Source organism: Brachyhypopomus gauderio, unplaced genomic scaffold, assembly GCF_052324685.1.
Source record: "Brachyhypopomus gauderio isolate BG-103 unplaced genomic scaffold, BGAUD_0.2 sc373, whole genome shotgun sequence".
NCBI lineage: Eukaryota > Metazoa > Chordata > Actinopteri > Gymnotiformes > Hypopomidae > Brachyhypopomus > Brachyhypopomus gauderio.
In genome coordinates, this window is record NW_027507194.1 from 32,501 (window position 1) to 47,909 (window position 15,409).

The window sequence follows — 15,409 nt, forward strand, 5'->3', positions numbered from 1 at the left end:
CTCCATGTATACACACACACACACACACATGTATACAAACACACACACACACACACACACACACACACACACACACACACACACACACACACATCTCGGAAGAACTACCTGTGATTAGTGTTGTCAAAAAAATCGATATATCGATACATATCGATACTGAACATTCTAAAATGGTACAATACTCGTTTCTCTAAGTATCGATTCTTTTTACATAAAATGCGCTTTCGTTTGACCCACCCAAGCTGCAGTAATGCACAGAACAGTTTGTAATGCTAAAATGGCAGCTAAAGCAAACGCAGTGTGTTCGCAGCCCGTCTTAATAAACAAGGAAAGCAGCAGAAGTGCTGTGTGTAAGTACTTTGGATTCGAAGCAGATACAGATGGAAAACCGAAGGACATGAACAAGACGGTTGGCAAGTGGTGCTTTCAACGAAGGGCGCTAAAGCCTGGTTTATACTTGACGCGCCGCGAGTGGCGCGAGGGTCCGCACGGCGAAAATGACGTAATCACGGAGGCCTCACGTGCAGTCGATTCGCGAAGTCGTGCACCTCTCAAATTTTGTAACTTCGCACTGCAGCGCAATTAGCTAAGTCATATTTGCAGGGTTCATACACCTTAATAGGGTGGAATTCAAGCACTTGTATGTCACTTTCAAGGTCCATTTCAATATTTCTGTGACGTGCGGGCAGGGCGAAGGATGAGACACTAAATCCTCTGTTTAGCAGACGTCACTTTAATGATTAACATGAAATGCGCTCAAAGCGCACAGAGAAACATATAACGGACACGTAAACGTGTAGACTCAGACAACGACGAGCACAGGCGCGAACGCACTTTAAATAGACAAACCACATAAACCCCATGTGATGACGAGATGAGCCACAGGTGAGACAGATTATTACAGGACGAAACCGCACCCACAGATATCCACTGACGTAGACGAGCAGACGCGGACGATGTAAACACACGTCCAAAAGGGAGGGGCCGGCTTCCTCAAAGTGACAATTTCCCAGCACGTTAAACTTAATTAAGTTAAATATTTATACATATACTCGAAATTATTCGCTTTTTTATCACATTATTTAATGGTTATTTATTTTCAAAATGCCCAATCTTAACCGTCTTCACGTTCTCTCATGTTTCATCCTGGAATTACAAGAGGCTCGTATTTGTTAACATAATACAAGAGAACTGTTCAGTCAGACAGCTATTTGTTGTGAAACAAAGTAGTTACAATTTCAAGCATTTTCAAGTACTTTAGCCTAAATTCCAGCACTTTTCAAACCTGAAACACAAAGCAAATGTAAATGTTCCTTTCCCTGTTTTTGAGGGGTGTTTCTTTATACTACCACATATCGTTTCGGACAACACTGCAAAGAATGTGACACAGAAAGTATAAACGCCTCCACCATTCGCGCAGGTCACGCGAGGTGTGCGGAGTCGCGTGCTACGGTCACTCGCAAAAGTATAAACCTAGCTTAACACAACGATTCTGGCCAAACACCTGAAGATTTGTACAAAAAATTCCAAGAGGTTGGTGATTATTCCCATTTCTAGTATTACTACAGCATACAAGATTATGTGTCCGATTATGGTATCCTAGCAAATGTTTGTCACAGTGATTAATTCACTGGTGTTTCATTAGAGGGTTCATGTGTGACCTGTGGTGATGAATCACCATATTCCAGTGGAGCAGTTGAAGAGTGCAGGTGCTGCCACGTTAGTACAGCAGGGGAGTGGTGGTGGGAGGGGCTGTGTGGTGGGAGGGGCTGTGTGTGGTGGGAGGGGCTGTGTGTGGTGGGAGGGGCTGTGTGTAAATGCAAGTCCAGGTCAGATTATGGTACTCTGACGTTATTTCTAGGTGTATCTTTCATTCCTACTCACAGCAGTGTAGAACTCTGTACCGTAAAGAGATGCTGTGCTAGACAGTAAATGTAAACTATGCTCTGAGATCAGCTCTTTTGATGAAGTCTCATTTTATTTGCATTGTAAGAGAATGTAGAGCTGGTCTCAGATCATTATGGAGGGATCTCAGAACATTTTTTGAAGAGATGTGAGTGTTTATGAATATGCCATCTTCACACACACACACACACACACACACACACACACACACACACACACACCACTGATGTCATGGCCAGGTGAGAACCTTGCTCACACCAGGCTACTTACAACAATAGCTCCCTACATTGAACTCGTAACACCTTGTAAGGGGTCATAGCTTTGCCTTCTCTTGTACTCTGAACTGTGTGTATGTTTGTTTTGTCTTTTATAGGGTCACTAATGTCTGGATGTTGTTTAGTCCTGTTGTCTGGTTACAAACACACACATTTCTTGTCCTGAGTTCTCTGCTCTTGGCTGGTTTGCAGTCAGCATTGGATGCTTTGAAGTAGGGCTGTGACGATAACCGCATTACGGCAATACCACGATACCCCGGTTATGTAGTGCCTACCGCGGTGTTTAGCTCATTACCACGGTTTATCTATTTATTTATCTATAAAACGAATCGTTTCCATTGCGAAAAAACATGAACAAATTTTTTTTTGTTGCGATCGCTGTGTACACGAGAGGAACAGTCCATTAAATAAATGGAGTTTGGGGGATGGGGGATATTTTCCAGAGTATAAGCTACTTTTTCCCCCACGATTTGAACCATGCGGTTTATAATGGGCTGCAGCTTTTCTGTAGATGTTTCTTCACCCGTCAGGGGTGGAGCAGAACGTTAATTAGGTGGTAGGACAACGTTGTAAATCAAAGAAGATGCACATGCATCCAGCAGGCACAACGGAGAAATTTTTTCAAACCATCATGTGTTGTGCCGAATTCCGAGTCCCCTCGTTTGCACATGCATAAAGACGCTACAGATGATATTCGGGAGTTACAGTGACTAACTTAGTTCATTGAGCACTCTAGTTTTGTCCTAACTAGATATTTTGACATAATACTGTGGCGTGGTGTGGAGAAAAGAGGTCGTAGGCAGGTCCATTTCAATTTTGTAGTTGGCTTTATTAATGCCATGAAGTAAAACTCAATGCGCGCATGCGCAATCACATGGGGCTAACCGCTCAATTCACACATGCACACGGGGGGGGTAACATTATGACAATCACATTACACCTGGGTGGAAGGGGGACTCGGGTAAGGCACAAGTACATGAAATGGACCAGGGTAACTAACACCAACAGCACATATGAAGGATAACAGCAACTCGTAACACAAAGGCATAAACTTACATAACACATAACACTTCTAGGCCGCTAGGGCTCATGGGTATTACAGTAACTCTTCAGTACCTCCCATAGCCCGACGCTACACAGCCCCCCCCCCCAAGAGGTCAGCCGTCCCGGCGACCACACAGTACAAAACAGTAGCGTGCAACTAATACAAAGATTTAAAAATTCCATAACGGAATCAAACACGACATAAATGCATGAACAGTATAACTCGTACAACATGCATAAGGCAATAAACAGCTCAACTCACAGCATCATGAAAAAAACAAAAACATGGAGATGCGTAACAAGAATATGGCATCTGACCAGTCGGGAACTCAGCAATGAACAGTCCATATAGACATGGCACACGTTTCAGGGCACACAGTCCTGTAGGCGCCGTGGTAGCCTACGCATACGTTGCGGCCTGGCCAATCCAGCCGCAGGGGAAATGGTGTGAGGGGCCACGGGGGAAACAGGGGCAGGAGAGTCCCGGCAGCGTCCAGTGCCCTGAGCCCTTGGGCGGTACGGGGCAAGGCGGGTCGCGATGTACCACGAGGTACAGCACAGAGCACGGGCCCACCCAAGCAGACTGCAGCTTGGGGCACAGTCCCTTTTTACGCTGCGGGTTGTACAGCCATACCTCAGAGTTCGCCAGCAGAGGTTCGCCATAGCAGCGCATGTCGTAAGCACGCTTCTGGCGTAGCCCGGCCTCAGACTGGCGGCCCCTGGCCAGCGTGTGGACATCGTGCAGTCTCGTCCGTAGCCTGGAAACAAACACAGGACCTTGGTAAGTGTCACCGTCGTCCACTGGAGGTGCGCCGAAAGCCAGGTCTACCGGCGACCGTAGCTCACGGGCCGAACATGAGCATGGCCGGCGTGAAACCAGTGGTCTCCTGTACGGCAGAGCGGCATGCCAACAGGACAAAAGGGAGCTGCTTGTCCCAGTCACGTTGGTTCCCCCGGGTAGCCATGGCCAGCTGAGCGGCCAGGGTCCGGTTGAATCGCTTAACCAGACCATCACATTGCGGGTGGAGGGGCGTCGTCCTCGTCCTGTGCACCCCCAACAAACGGCAGACCTCGCCCATGACCTCAGACTCAAAGTTCCTACCCTGGTCGCTGTGTAGTGCCTCTGGGACACCGAAACGGCAGAAGACACCAGGGTCTCAGCCGTCGTTGTAGCACTCTGGTCGGGCACCGCATACGCCTCCGGCCATTTTGTGAAGTAGTCCATGGCCACGAGCACGTAGCGGTTACCCGACTCAGTCACTGGGAACGGCCCCAGCACGTCCACTGCCACTCTTTCCATAGGGCTGCCGGATTGCATGGGGTGGAGGGGAGCATGTGAGGTCCTCGCCGGTCCCTTCTTAGCAGCGCACACGTCACAGCAGTGGACATACAGCTCGACATCCATCCTGCAGCCAGGCCACCAGAATTTCTGACGCAACCGGCCCAAAGTTTTGGTGATGCCAAAATGGCCTGAGCCGGGAAGACCGTGTACGGCCCGCAGGACATCGTTGCGCAGCTCCCGTGGCACCACTGCTTGGGTTAGACGGCCCCCAGTGCCCGGGTCCTCCCAAACCCGGCATAGCATACCCCCAACAACTTTCAGGTTGCCCCAGTTAGACTTCAGGGCCTTGGCCACGGGGCCCAGTCGCATCACAGTGTCCCACTCCGGAGTGGTGGCCGACTCAACCGCACGCAGTGCCCACTCGAGCTCCAGATCAGCCCCCTGAGCTTCGGTCAGCTCCGCGGTGGACACACAGCTTAACACGGGGGGAGAAGGGGGTAAACTGGCCAACCGCCGCGCATAGACCGATGTCGACCGCTCTGTCTTCAGCCCGCTGGCAGTATTTGCAGTCGAGTGACGTGCACGGGCGTCGGGACAGCGCGTCGGCATTACCGTGGTTGTGACCAGGCCTGTGTTCGACCACGAAGTTAAACTCCTGTAGCCGGGTTAGCCACCTCGCTAATTGGCCCTCCGGCTCGCGGAAACGTAGTAGCCACTGGAGTGATGCATGATCGGTCCGCAGCAGGAACGGCACACCGTACACATAGGGCCTAAAGTGGCGCAGCCCCTCAACGACGGCTAACAGCTCGCGTCACGTGACACAATAGTTCCTCTTGTCGAGGCGGCGGCTGAAGTACGCGATAACCCGTTCTGAACCTCCCTGGACCTGGGACAGTACAGCACCTAGACCATGATCGCTTGCGTCAGTGTCCACGATGAACCGTTCGGCCGGGCAGGGGTAAGCCAAGACAGGCGTACTGCACAAACGTTGTTTCAGAGAACAAAACGCATGTTCAGCGTCGTCAGACCAGCTAAACCTCACACCGCCGCCGCTCGTCAAGCGGTGAAGGGGGGCAGCAATATCTGCAAAGCCCTTTACAAAGCGGCGGTAGTATGACGCGAGTCCGAGGAAACTACGCACTTGTCGTACAGTACGAGGGGTGGGCCACTCCCGGACCGCGGCCGTCTTGCTGGGATCAGTAGCTATACCCTCCTTGCTCACTACGTGTCCGAGGAAATTTACGCGTCGCTGAAGGAGATTGCACTTTGCCGGGTTGAGAGACAAATTCGCTTCCTTCACGAGGCCCAAGACTAGCTCTAAATTGGCCAGCGCTGACTCGAAACCCGCGGCATGGACCAAAACATCATCCAGATAAACGACGCACGTACTGCTCGGGACGCCAGACAGGACACGCTCCATCAAGCGCTCAAAAGTGGCCGGAGCGTTACATAGTCCGAAAGGGAGGACCGTGAATTGCCAGAGGCCAGAACCAATAGAGAAGGCAGTTTTCTCCTTGGCCGTGTCCGCCAAGGGGACCTGCCAGTACCCGTCTACGCAGGTCCAGAGAACTAAACCAGTCGGAGCCCGCTAGTTGTTCGAAGCGTGTCACCCACCCGTGGTATGGGGTAGGAGTCCAGCCTGGTGACCGCGTTCAAGCGCCGGTAGTCAACACAGAACCGCCATGAGCCGTCCTTCTTTTTCGCCAGGACTACCGGTGCGGACCACGAGCTGCTAGACGGTTCAATGACGCCAGCCGCTGCCATCTCCCGAATCTGACTCTCGGCCGCCGCACGCTTAGCTAGAGGGAGGCGGTGTGGGGTCTCAGGGCGGGCAGGCTAGCGTCCCCCGTGTCGATCGAGTGGCTCGCGAACCCCGTCCTTGAACAGTCACGTTCGTTCGCCGCGAATGATCCCCTGTAGCGCTCTAGAAGGTCACGGAGTAGCCCGCCTTGCATTATGGATAGCCCCGAGCTACTCCTAAGCCACAACTCATGGATCGGGTCCCCCGGGGCACGGCAAACGGTTTGTTCAAACTCACCTGTTCCTTGACATTAAACACGAACGCGGGGTCGTGTCACTCCCGCAGCACACATTAACCGGCCGATCATTCAGCACAGTACCCCATGCCCGTAGTCGATAATGGCCCTAGTCTGTTTCAGGAAATCGCTACAGAGAATACACGAATCTGAGATCTCCCCGACCCCAAAACATGTGGACGCAAGGTCCCTGCCCAAAGTCAAATTCGACCTCGATGTACCCTAGCAGCTCAAGGCGCTCACCCGTAACCGTGGTCAGCCCCCCCCGACTACGCGTCACGTCAGCGAGCCCCCCCGCGCTGCCCGCAAGTAAATCAGGCCGTATAAGCGATACAGAGGACCCCGTGTCAACCAGCGCAGAAACAGGATATCGCCGAACTTACACAGAATGTAGCAGTAACTCTTCGGTACCTCCCCATAGCCCGACGCTACAATACTGCTGTAATACTGCGAAGTCGTGGTCAGAGGTGAACTTCGCTATAGCTAGTGTGTATTTTATTTTAAATAATTAACACCCTCGAGCCAGTGTGGCTTTGGACATAGATAATGCCCGTTTGCTGTGATGGATAATTAAAGTCTAGCTCTTATTTATGCATAGAAACATAAATCGACAATATTATCTGTAGCGTATTTATGCGCGGAATAACGTGGCAAGTCGGAATTCGACACAACACTGTCGCACATGAAATGCTACAGACACCGTTCAGAAACTGATCAGTTCAGTTAAATGTATTCAGTTCAGTAGATGTATGTGGCTTTTAGCCTGGTGCGGACACTGAACTCGCCACATATTTGCAGGAGGAAGCCCTCGATTCGCATTCGGACCCACTTGCCCGGGGTGGCGGAAAAATCAAAATGGATTCCCTCTTCTGTCAAACATTTCCAAAAAAATATACAGTTTGCGCAACGAGCACTCCATCGGGGCGTGTATTCAACACGGCAGGCAACATTGCCACCTCGTTTAGATAGTCCTTTTAAACCGAAAAAGTGAACATGTTGGTTTGTCTTGCAAGGAACATGAAGACGGAAAAATAAGATATTTATAATTAACGTTATTCACCGTCATTATTAACAATATTATGGCCATAATTTTGCGTAAAGTATTTACTTTACGACGAATTAAGTACCTGTTAAAAGTATTTAAAAGTGCATGTTATTTTTATTATATTTTTCGGTGGGGGGGGGGGGGGGGGGGGGGGCGGGTTTAACCGCATTACCGCGGTTATACGTTGCTCTGTCACCGCGGTAAGAAAAAATCCATACCGTCACAGCCCTACTTTGAAGCTTCTTTTAAGCAATTGATGATAATGCCCTGGTGTGGTCACACACACACACACACACACACACACACACACACACACACACACACACACACACACACACGTGCTGCTTTCTGTCATTTTTTCTCCCTCTGCATTTCTATTTGACCCTCATTTCCTAATTTCTCATTTTACTTGGGGTTAGGTGCCTGCTCAAGGGCACCTCAGTCATGGGCCTCAGGTCTGTGAATCTAACCCACGACCCTCCGGTCACAAGACCAGTTCCCTACCACCAGACCATGACTTTTTCACCTGCTACCTCTCAATTTTTCTTTCTTCTCTCTTCTCCATCCTTCCCTTCATTCCTCCCCTGCTTCTTCCTTTCCTGTCTCTGCGTTTGCATTCTTTCTTCCTTCAATCTTTCATCATCCTCTCATGTCTTATTTACCTTGCTGCATCACAGGGGAGAGGGTGCTATGAGCCAAACTGACCAGCGGGGGCGCTGTAAGCCCGGTGTCTCCCTGCAGGCTTTACTGGTGCTCAGGCCTGGAGAAATCAGACCCAGGTCTCTGTGACCCTTCTGGCTAAAAGCCCTGCAGAATTAGATCAGTGTCGTTAGCACTTGGGTTCAGGGGAAAGTGAGAATTTCTGAAAAATAAAGGGGTATTTATGTGTCTGTGTGGCCTTACAGGATCATGTGAATACAGTATATGGTATTTCTAGCACATGGAAAACGTGGGATGGATCTGTGAGAAACAGTGGCTGGGGGTTATTGGGCTTGGGCAAGATTGTAGACTACACTGCACAAAACGCTGCAGTCTGCAGTCTTTCCCTACATTCAAAAGCTTGGTGTGTGTGATTGTGTCCTGGAGTGGTTGCATGTGTGAAGATGTGTTCATGCAGGACAGACTGAGGGGTCTTAACCCTGAACCAGGCTGTGTGGCTGTAACCCTCAGACTGTGCGGCACTGACCACATATGGCGCTGCTGTGATTGGCTGGAGCAGATTTACCCACGGGCCTCCCGATTGGCTGGATCGTTGCTCTGTATGTGACCCCAGGTTCCAGCTGCCAGACCTCTGCTGGGGGCTGATCTCCAATGCGAGGGATTAATTATAAACATGCACACACCCAGCACAATCACTGGTCAGAGATCAGATCTCCAATGCGAGGGATTAATTATACACATGCACACACCCAGCACAATCACTGGTCAGAGATCAGATCTCCAATGCGAGGGATTAATTATACACATGCGCACACCCAGCACAAATCACTGGTCAGAGATCAGCTGGAGGTGAAGAAGTGGTGGAGTCATTTATACATTATTTTCTCTCTCTCTCTCTCTCTCTCCTCTCTCTCTCTCATTTATACAATTTTTCTCTCTCTCTGTGGAATGTCTTTGACATCAACCAGCTGATGATTTCATCAACCATGACATCATCCAGATGGAATGTGAGGAATGCTAACACTGTTGTAGATTCTCTTGTTTGCTGGGTGGTGTCTTGTGACCTTTTCTGTCCTGCCGTGTTAATACAGCCGCTCTTCTTTCTCATCATTGCCTCTGTCATTAGCGGAGTTCACGGTGCTCTCTGGCCTTTTGTCTATATGGCACTTTGAGTTGCATATATGTATGAAAGGTGCTATACAAATAAAGATTATTATTATTATTATTATGATGATGATCAGTGGGCAAATCTCTAATTTTGATGTTCAGGTTGTGCCCTCTCATGCTAGACTTTGGCTAAGACCACTGTGCTGTGTGAGGGGCCACTTGTCAGTGCCAAGACATTGTTGTGTAACACTTAATATGTGTATTTCTGTCCTTCAGACCACCAGAAGCTTGAACGAGAAGCTCGGATCTGTCGTCTCCTCAAGCACCCAAACATCGGTGAGCCTGGCGACAATCTCCTACTTGACATGAGACACACCATAACTGTTCTGATCTGATGGCCGCTCCAAAGTATAGCTTTATACCTGAGTGGGTCGGGATCTGAAGGCGGTTCAGACCCGGACATACTTACACAAGTGCATTAAATCAGTTAAAGGTTCCTAATGAGTTTGTTCTCCTCTTCTTGTGTTGCAGTTCGGCTCCATGACAGCATATCAGAGGAAGGGTTCCACTACCTGCTGTTTGATTTGTAAGTATTCATTTCGCTGTGCGCGCCTGTCTGCATGTGTGTCCGTATGTTGAGTTACGGGGTGTGTGTGTGTGTATGCGTGTGTGGTGTATGCGGTGTGTGTGTATGCCTGTGTGTGTATGCGTGTGTGAGTGTTCGTGTGAGTGTGTGCGTGAGTGTGCGTTGTGTGCACATGTGCGAGGTGCGTGAGTATGTGTGTGCGTGCGTGCGTGAGTGTGTGTATGCATGAGTGTGTGTGTGTGTGTGAGTGTGTGTGTGCGTGCGTGCGTGCGTGTGCGTGAGGTGTGTGTATGCGTGAATGTGTGTGTGCGTGAGGGAGTGTGTGTGTATGCGTGTGTATGCGTGAGAGTGTGTGTGTGTGTGTGTGAGTTTGTGTTTGTGTTTGTATGTGTGTGTATGCGTGAGTATAGTGGTGTGGTTAGTATGGTTTTGGTTGTGTTCTTAGTGTGTGTGTGTGTGTGTGTATGCGTGAGAGTGTTTGTGTATGTATGCGTGAGAGTGTGTGTGTGTGTGTGTATGCGTGAGTGTGAGTGTGTGTGTATGTGTGTATGCGGTGTGTGTATGCGGTGCGTGAGTGTTCGTGTGAGTGTGTGCGTGAGTGTGTGTGTGTGTGTGTATGCATGAGTGTGTGGTGTGTATGCATGAGTGTGTGAGTGTGTTTGTGCGTGCGTGCGCGCGTGTGCGTGAGTGTGTGCATGCGTGAATGTGTGTTTGCGTGTGTGTGCGTGAGAGTGTGTGTATGCGGGTGAATGTGTGTTTGTGTGTGCGTGTGTGTGCGTGAAAGTGTGTGTGTGTGCATGTGTGTGCGTGTATGCGTGAGAGTGTGTCTGTGTGTGTGTATGCGTGTTTGTGTTTGTGTGTGGTGTATGCGTGAGTATATATGTGTGTGTGTGTGTTTGTGTGTGTGTATGCGTGAGAGTGTTTGTGTGTGAATGCGTGAGTGTGAGTGTGTGTGTGTGTGTGTGTGTGTGTGTGTGTGTGTGTGTGTGTGTGTGTGTATGCGTGAGTATATATGTGTGTGTGTGTGTTTGTGTGTGTATGCGTGAGAGTGTTTGTGTGTGAATGCGTGAGAGTGTGTGTGTGTATGCGTGAGTGTGAGTGTGTGTGTGTGTGTGTGTGTGTGTGTGTGTGTGTGTGTGTATGCGTGAGTATATATGTGTGTGTGTGTTTGTGTGTGTATGCGTGAGAGTGTTTGTGTGTGAATGCGTTGAGAGTATGTGTGTGTGTATGCGTGAGTGTGTGTGTGTGTGTGTGTGGTGTGTGTGTGTGTGTGTGTGTGTGTATTGCTTCTAAAGCCTCAGATCTGTGGACAGTATTTTCCCTCTTTTGACTTCAGGTATTTTTAAGGATGAAAGTGGAGCAGGGATGAGTCAGAATTTTCAGTGTATCAATTTTTCAGATGAGGGTCTCTGGTTGAAATGTCAAATCAGTAAATCAAAGTGCTCAGGGCCATTTTATGCACTTTGTTTGCACAGCTGATGAAGAACATCTGGCTTCTCTGGAAAACTTGTGTACTTCATTGCAGTTTTGACGTGAAGTGAATTGCATAATATTGATTCTCATCACGACGCAGACATCAGGTGGGATAAACTCTGTAGCGTGAGTGAGCAGTGTCTTCTGAAGCTGAGGTGTTGGAAGCAGAGAATATTGGGCATGCATTAGGCTCTGAGTGACTTGAAAAGGGCCTGTTTGTGAGGGATGACCAAAAGTGTTCCTGGTGTAAAGTACTTACCAAAAGTAATCGGAAAAAGCCGTCCAGTGAATTGGGTGGTAGGGTCGTCCGTTTCTCACTGATGTGTGTGGTGAGTGAAGGCTGGCCCATCTGCTCCAGCTCCTCAGAGAACGTGCTCCAACACAATGCGGTGTATAGTGTGTGTGTGTGTGTGTGTGTGTGTGTGTGTGTGTGTGAGGTGCTGCAACACAACGTGCTGAAACGTTGTGCTGACTGTGAACAGGTTAGCCAGAGTGTCCGTGGCAACCCTGTTCACCGTGGCAACCCTGTTCAGAACTGCACCACAATGAACGATGGAAGAAGATGGTCTGGTCTGATGAGTCATGTTTTGTTTTTACGTCACGTGGATGGCTAGGTGCATAGTGCATTGGAAAAGAGATTGTGCCAGGGTAGGGCTGGACAATAACTCAATATCAATATATATCGTGATAGAAAAATGTTTCAATAACGATGATTTGATTTTCAATATTTTGATAAACGCTATTTACAACATTACAGTGTTGATAACAGGGCACTGCATTCAAGCCGAAACATCAGCCTATAGTAGTTTTGGTTTGGCTCCAACTTGACACGTACTAGCTGCAGAGGTGAGTACCGCTGACCACAACACAAAAGTGACTGAATGAGTTTTGCCGAGTGATAATGAAGCAGACGAGATAGTTGATAAAAGGGAAAGACTAAAGGTGTCAAAAGTATTCACATTCAGAAGTGATACTAGAGTTTAAAATACTTCTGTGGATGTAAATCAACTCAATTTGTTCACTCAAGTAAAAGTGTAACGTACTGGTTTCAAAACTACTTGGTAAAAAAGTACTGCAAGGGTGGAAAAATGCCATTAAGGACAAAACGTAGGCCAATGTCACAGGGCCTATAGGGCACTACCCCACTGCCCCCAAAAACATTTTTTCTAAAAGCCACAATGGCTATAATGTTATTTTAAAATGTCAATGATAAAAATATGGATGGACTAGGCTAACTGTTTCAGCCCATTAAAATGTATGTTTATACTTCTGATCCCACCACATTCATATCCACTCTATCTGGATGTCACGATATATCTGGATAGTTTTTTAAAAATTACAAGCCAGATTGAGAACAAGCCAAAATTAAATAGGAGTAACGAGCAGGTTATAAAACGTAAGGAGTAGAAAGTACAGATAATTGAGCGAAAATTGAAGTAAAAAATTGGATGAAAATTAATTACCGGTACTTCAGTAAAGCATAGATACCCAAAAATTTCTACTTAAGTAAAGTAGCGAAGTATTAGTACTTCATTACTTGACATCCTGGGAAAGACTAATTCTGTGGTGTGGAAGTGGTTCGGCTATCAAAGATATTAATATTGACAAAGCCGACCAGTTCGTTTATTTGATGATGTTGTGGCTCATGTTCATGTACGAAGGCTGAATACAAATAATGACTTGTTGACTGATTTATTTGTGCTATTTTTATTTCTAAAGTAAATATAGTTTTATAGGAGGAGGTTTTATATACTTGACATTAATTATTCAGACATTTGAGGTACAGGCATCTGTTGTGGGTGTTCTTGGCAGGTTCCTGTTGCTTTTATATTGTTCAATCAATCAATCAATCAAAGTTTATTTGTATAGCGCTTTTTAACAACTCAAGTTGTCGCAAAGCAGCTTTACAGGGTTTACAAGGTTAACAATACTATGGGTCCAGAACCCTAATGAGCAAGCCAAAGGCGACAGTGGCGAGGGAAAAACTCCCTATGATGGTTGGGAATAGGAAGAAAACCTCGGGAGGACCAAGACTCAAAAGGGAACCCATCCTCCATTGGGCGGCCCGTTAACACACAAATACAAAAGTCACACACAATTCACACAATCAGACTAGGTAAAAGGTAGAATTGAAAGTTCTGGGTTTTGATATTGTCACTGTAAATGTCTGTTGATGAATGCCAGGCTTTCATTCCGTGTCGGAGCAGTGTGATGCTGGTATTGTAGGCTCCGACTGCAGTGTTACTCCCAGGTGAACCCCGGTATCAGCACATCCACCGGCAGCCAGACCATCCCCCCAGGTGCCTGCAGGTGCCTGTATCCAATCGTCTTGGGTAGAGCCATGCAAGAATGAATTTAAACCACCATTGATTTAAATGTACGTAGCTCACGTGCCAGTGATGAGCATGTGGCTCCGGCAGACTAAACTCTATAGCAGCATAACTAAAGGGAGGGGTTCAGAGGTGGACCACAGGCATGAGGGTCACTGAGACATTGCTTTCCAGTCAGTCATAGTCACAAATAGAGTGATGCCAAGACACAGCTGGATGACAGCATCAACATCTCAGATCAACAGAAATCTCAACGTCTGGGGGCCCCCCAGCCCCTACACCTTACAAGGGGAATGTTAGCTGAAGGCTTGATTGAACAGGTGAGTTAAGTCTAGATTTAAAGATTGGAACTGTGTCAGAATCTCAGATTGGAGCTGGAAGGCTATTCCATAAATGAGGGGCTTTAAAAGAGAAAGCTCTGCCTCCGGCTGTAAGTTTTACTAATTTTTTGGAACTAGGAGAAATCCAGCATTTTGAGATGGGTTGTAGTAATCAATGAGTTGATTCATATCGATATCGGAATTAAATCGTATTGACCAAATTTAATAAATAATTGTGATATAATTTTTGCCCATGTAGTGGAGGGCAGTCTGGAGGTCTGGATGAGGTCTGGTCGTTCATGTGTATATTACACTTGCCACCTACCTAAACTTTGTGCCAGACCAAGTTCACCCCTTAATAGCCACAATCAGCAGGATAATGCGCCGTGCCACACGGCAAACCAGGATGAGCTCGAGAAAACATGGCAGGAGAGTTCAGTAGAACCTACAAGAACCTAGTTGTGTTTAAGCATACAGTACAGCTGGAAAAGCAAGGTGGGTCCCTGGAGGCTCCAACTCCCAACCTACAGAAATGAGTCTGCTGCCAACGTCAGATACCACAGCACACCTTCAGAGGTCCAGACCCACATGGCACTGAGCTGTTTAGTAGGGCACCATGACCAGACATAACCCAATATCAGGCAGGAGGTTTTAATATTATGTCACATGCCACGTGTGTGTGTATGTTTGTGTGATATAGTGTAGTAAAGATGTAAAAGTAGAACAGATTGCAGAAATGCTGTGTAGTACAAAAGCAAAGTGCTTTTTTATTTATATACAGTACTGTGTAAAAGTCTTTAGACCACCACTAGATTTGTTTTTTTTAGCAATGTTAGACAGGATTACAAAAACAGAAAGAAAGTGTCACGTCACAGCCCCTCCCTCCTCCAAGGTCCCACCTAGTTTTCCCTGTCCCCATGGTTTCTCTCCTCCTCGTCGCCCATGCCCCCCAGGAATCCCGTCGACGCCCCGACTCCGTGGGATCTCCCTTGTTCCCCAGGTCCCTGCGGCCCGTCGCCCGGCCTCCCAGGTCCCACGATTCGGTGCCGGTCTGTTTAAATGCTGGTCCCCTTGTTGAACCTGTATTGCGCTTACCTGTGTTCCCTGTGTTGCCCTGTCCCGTTCCTGGTTTTCTGTTGGTCCCTGTGTGCGTTACTGTTCGTGTCCACGTGCCCGTCCCAGTCTTTGGTGGCTTTCTCCAGATCCCTGTGCCTGTCTCTGTCCCCCAGGTCGTCACCCACTTTGTTCCCGTCCCTGTCTCCGACGTCCTCCGCCTATTTGCCTCTGTGTCCCAGTCTCCCCCGAGTGTCCTGTTCCTCGGTCCTCTTGATAACAAGTAGCCAGTT

At 48.0% G+C, this 15,409-nt stretch overlaps 1 protein-coding gene across 3 annotated transcripts in view; it reads left to right on the forward strand.

Moving 5' to 3' along the window:
* The window catches only part of LOC143505483 (calcium/calmodulin-dependent protein kinase type II subunit beta-like), a 50,675-nt gene that overhangs the window by 5,809 nt on the left and 29,457 nt on the right, over positions 1-15,409 (forward strand). For all 3 annotated transcript variants that reach the window (XM_076996152.1, XM_076996154.1, XM_076996153.1), the window contains exons 3-4: positions 9,631-9,690; positions 9,886-9,940. In XM_076996152.1, the coding sequence (XP_076852267.1) occupies positions 9,631-9,690; positions 9,886-9,940 (115 nt within the window). The remainder of the gene's footprint in view (positions 1-9,630; positions 9,691-9,885; positions 9,941-15,409) is intronic.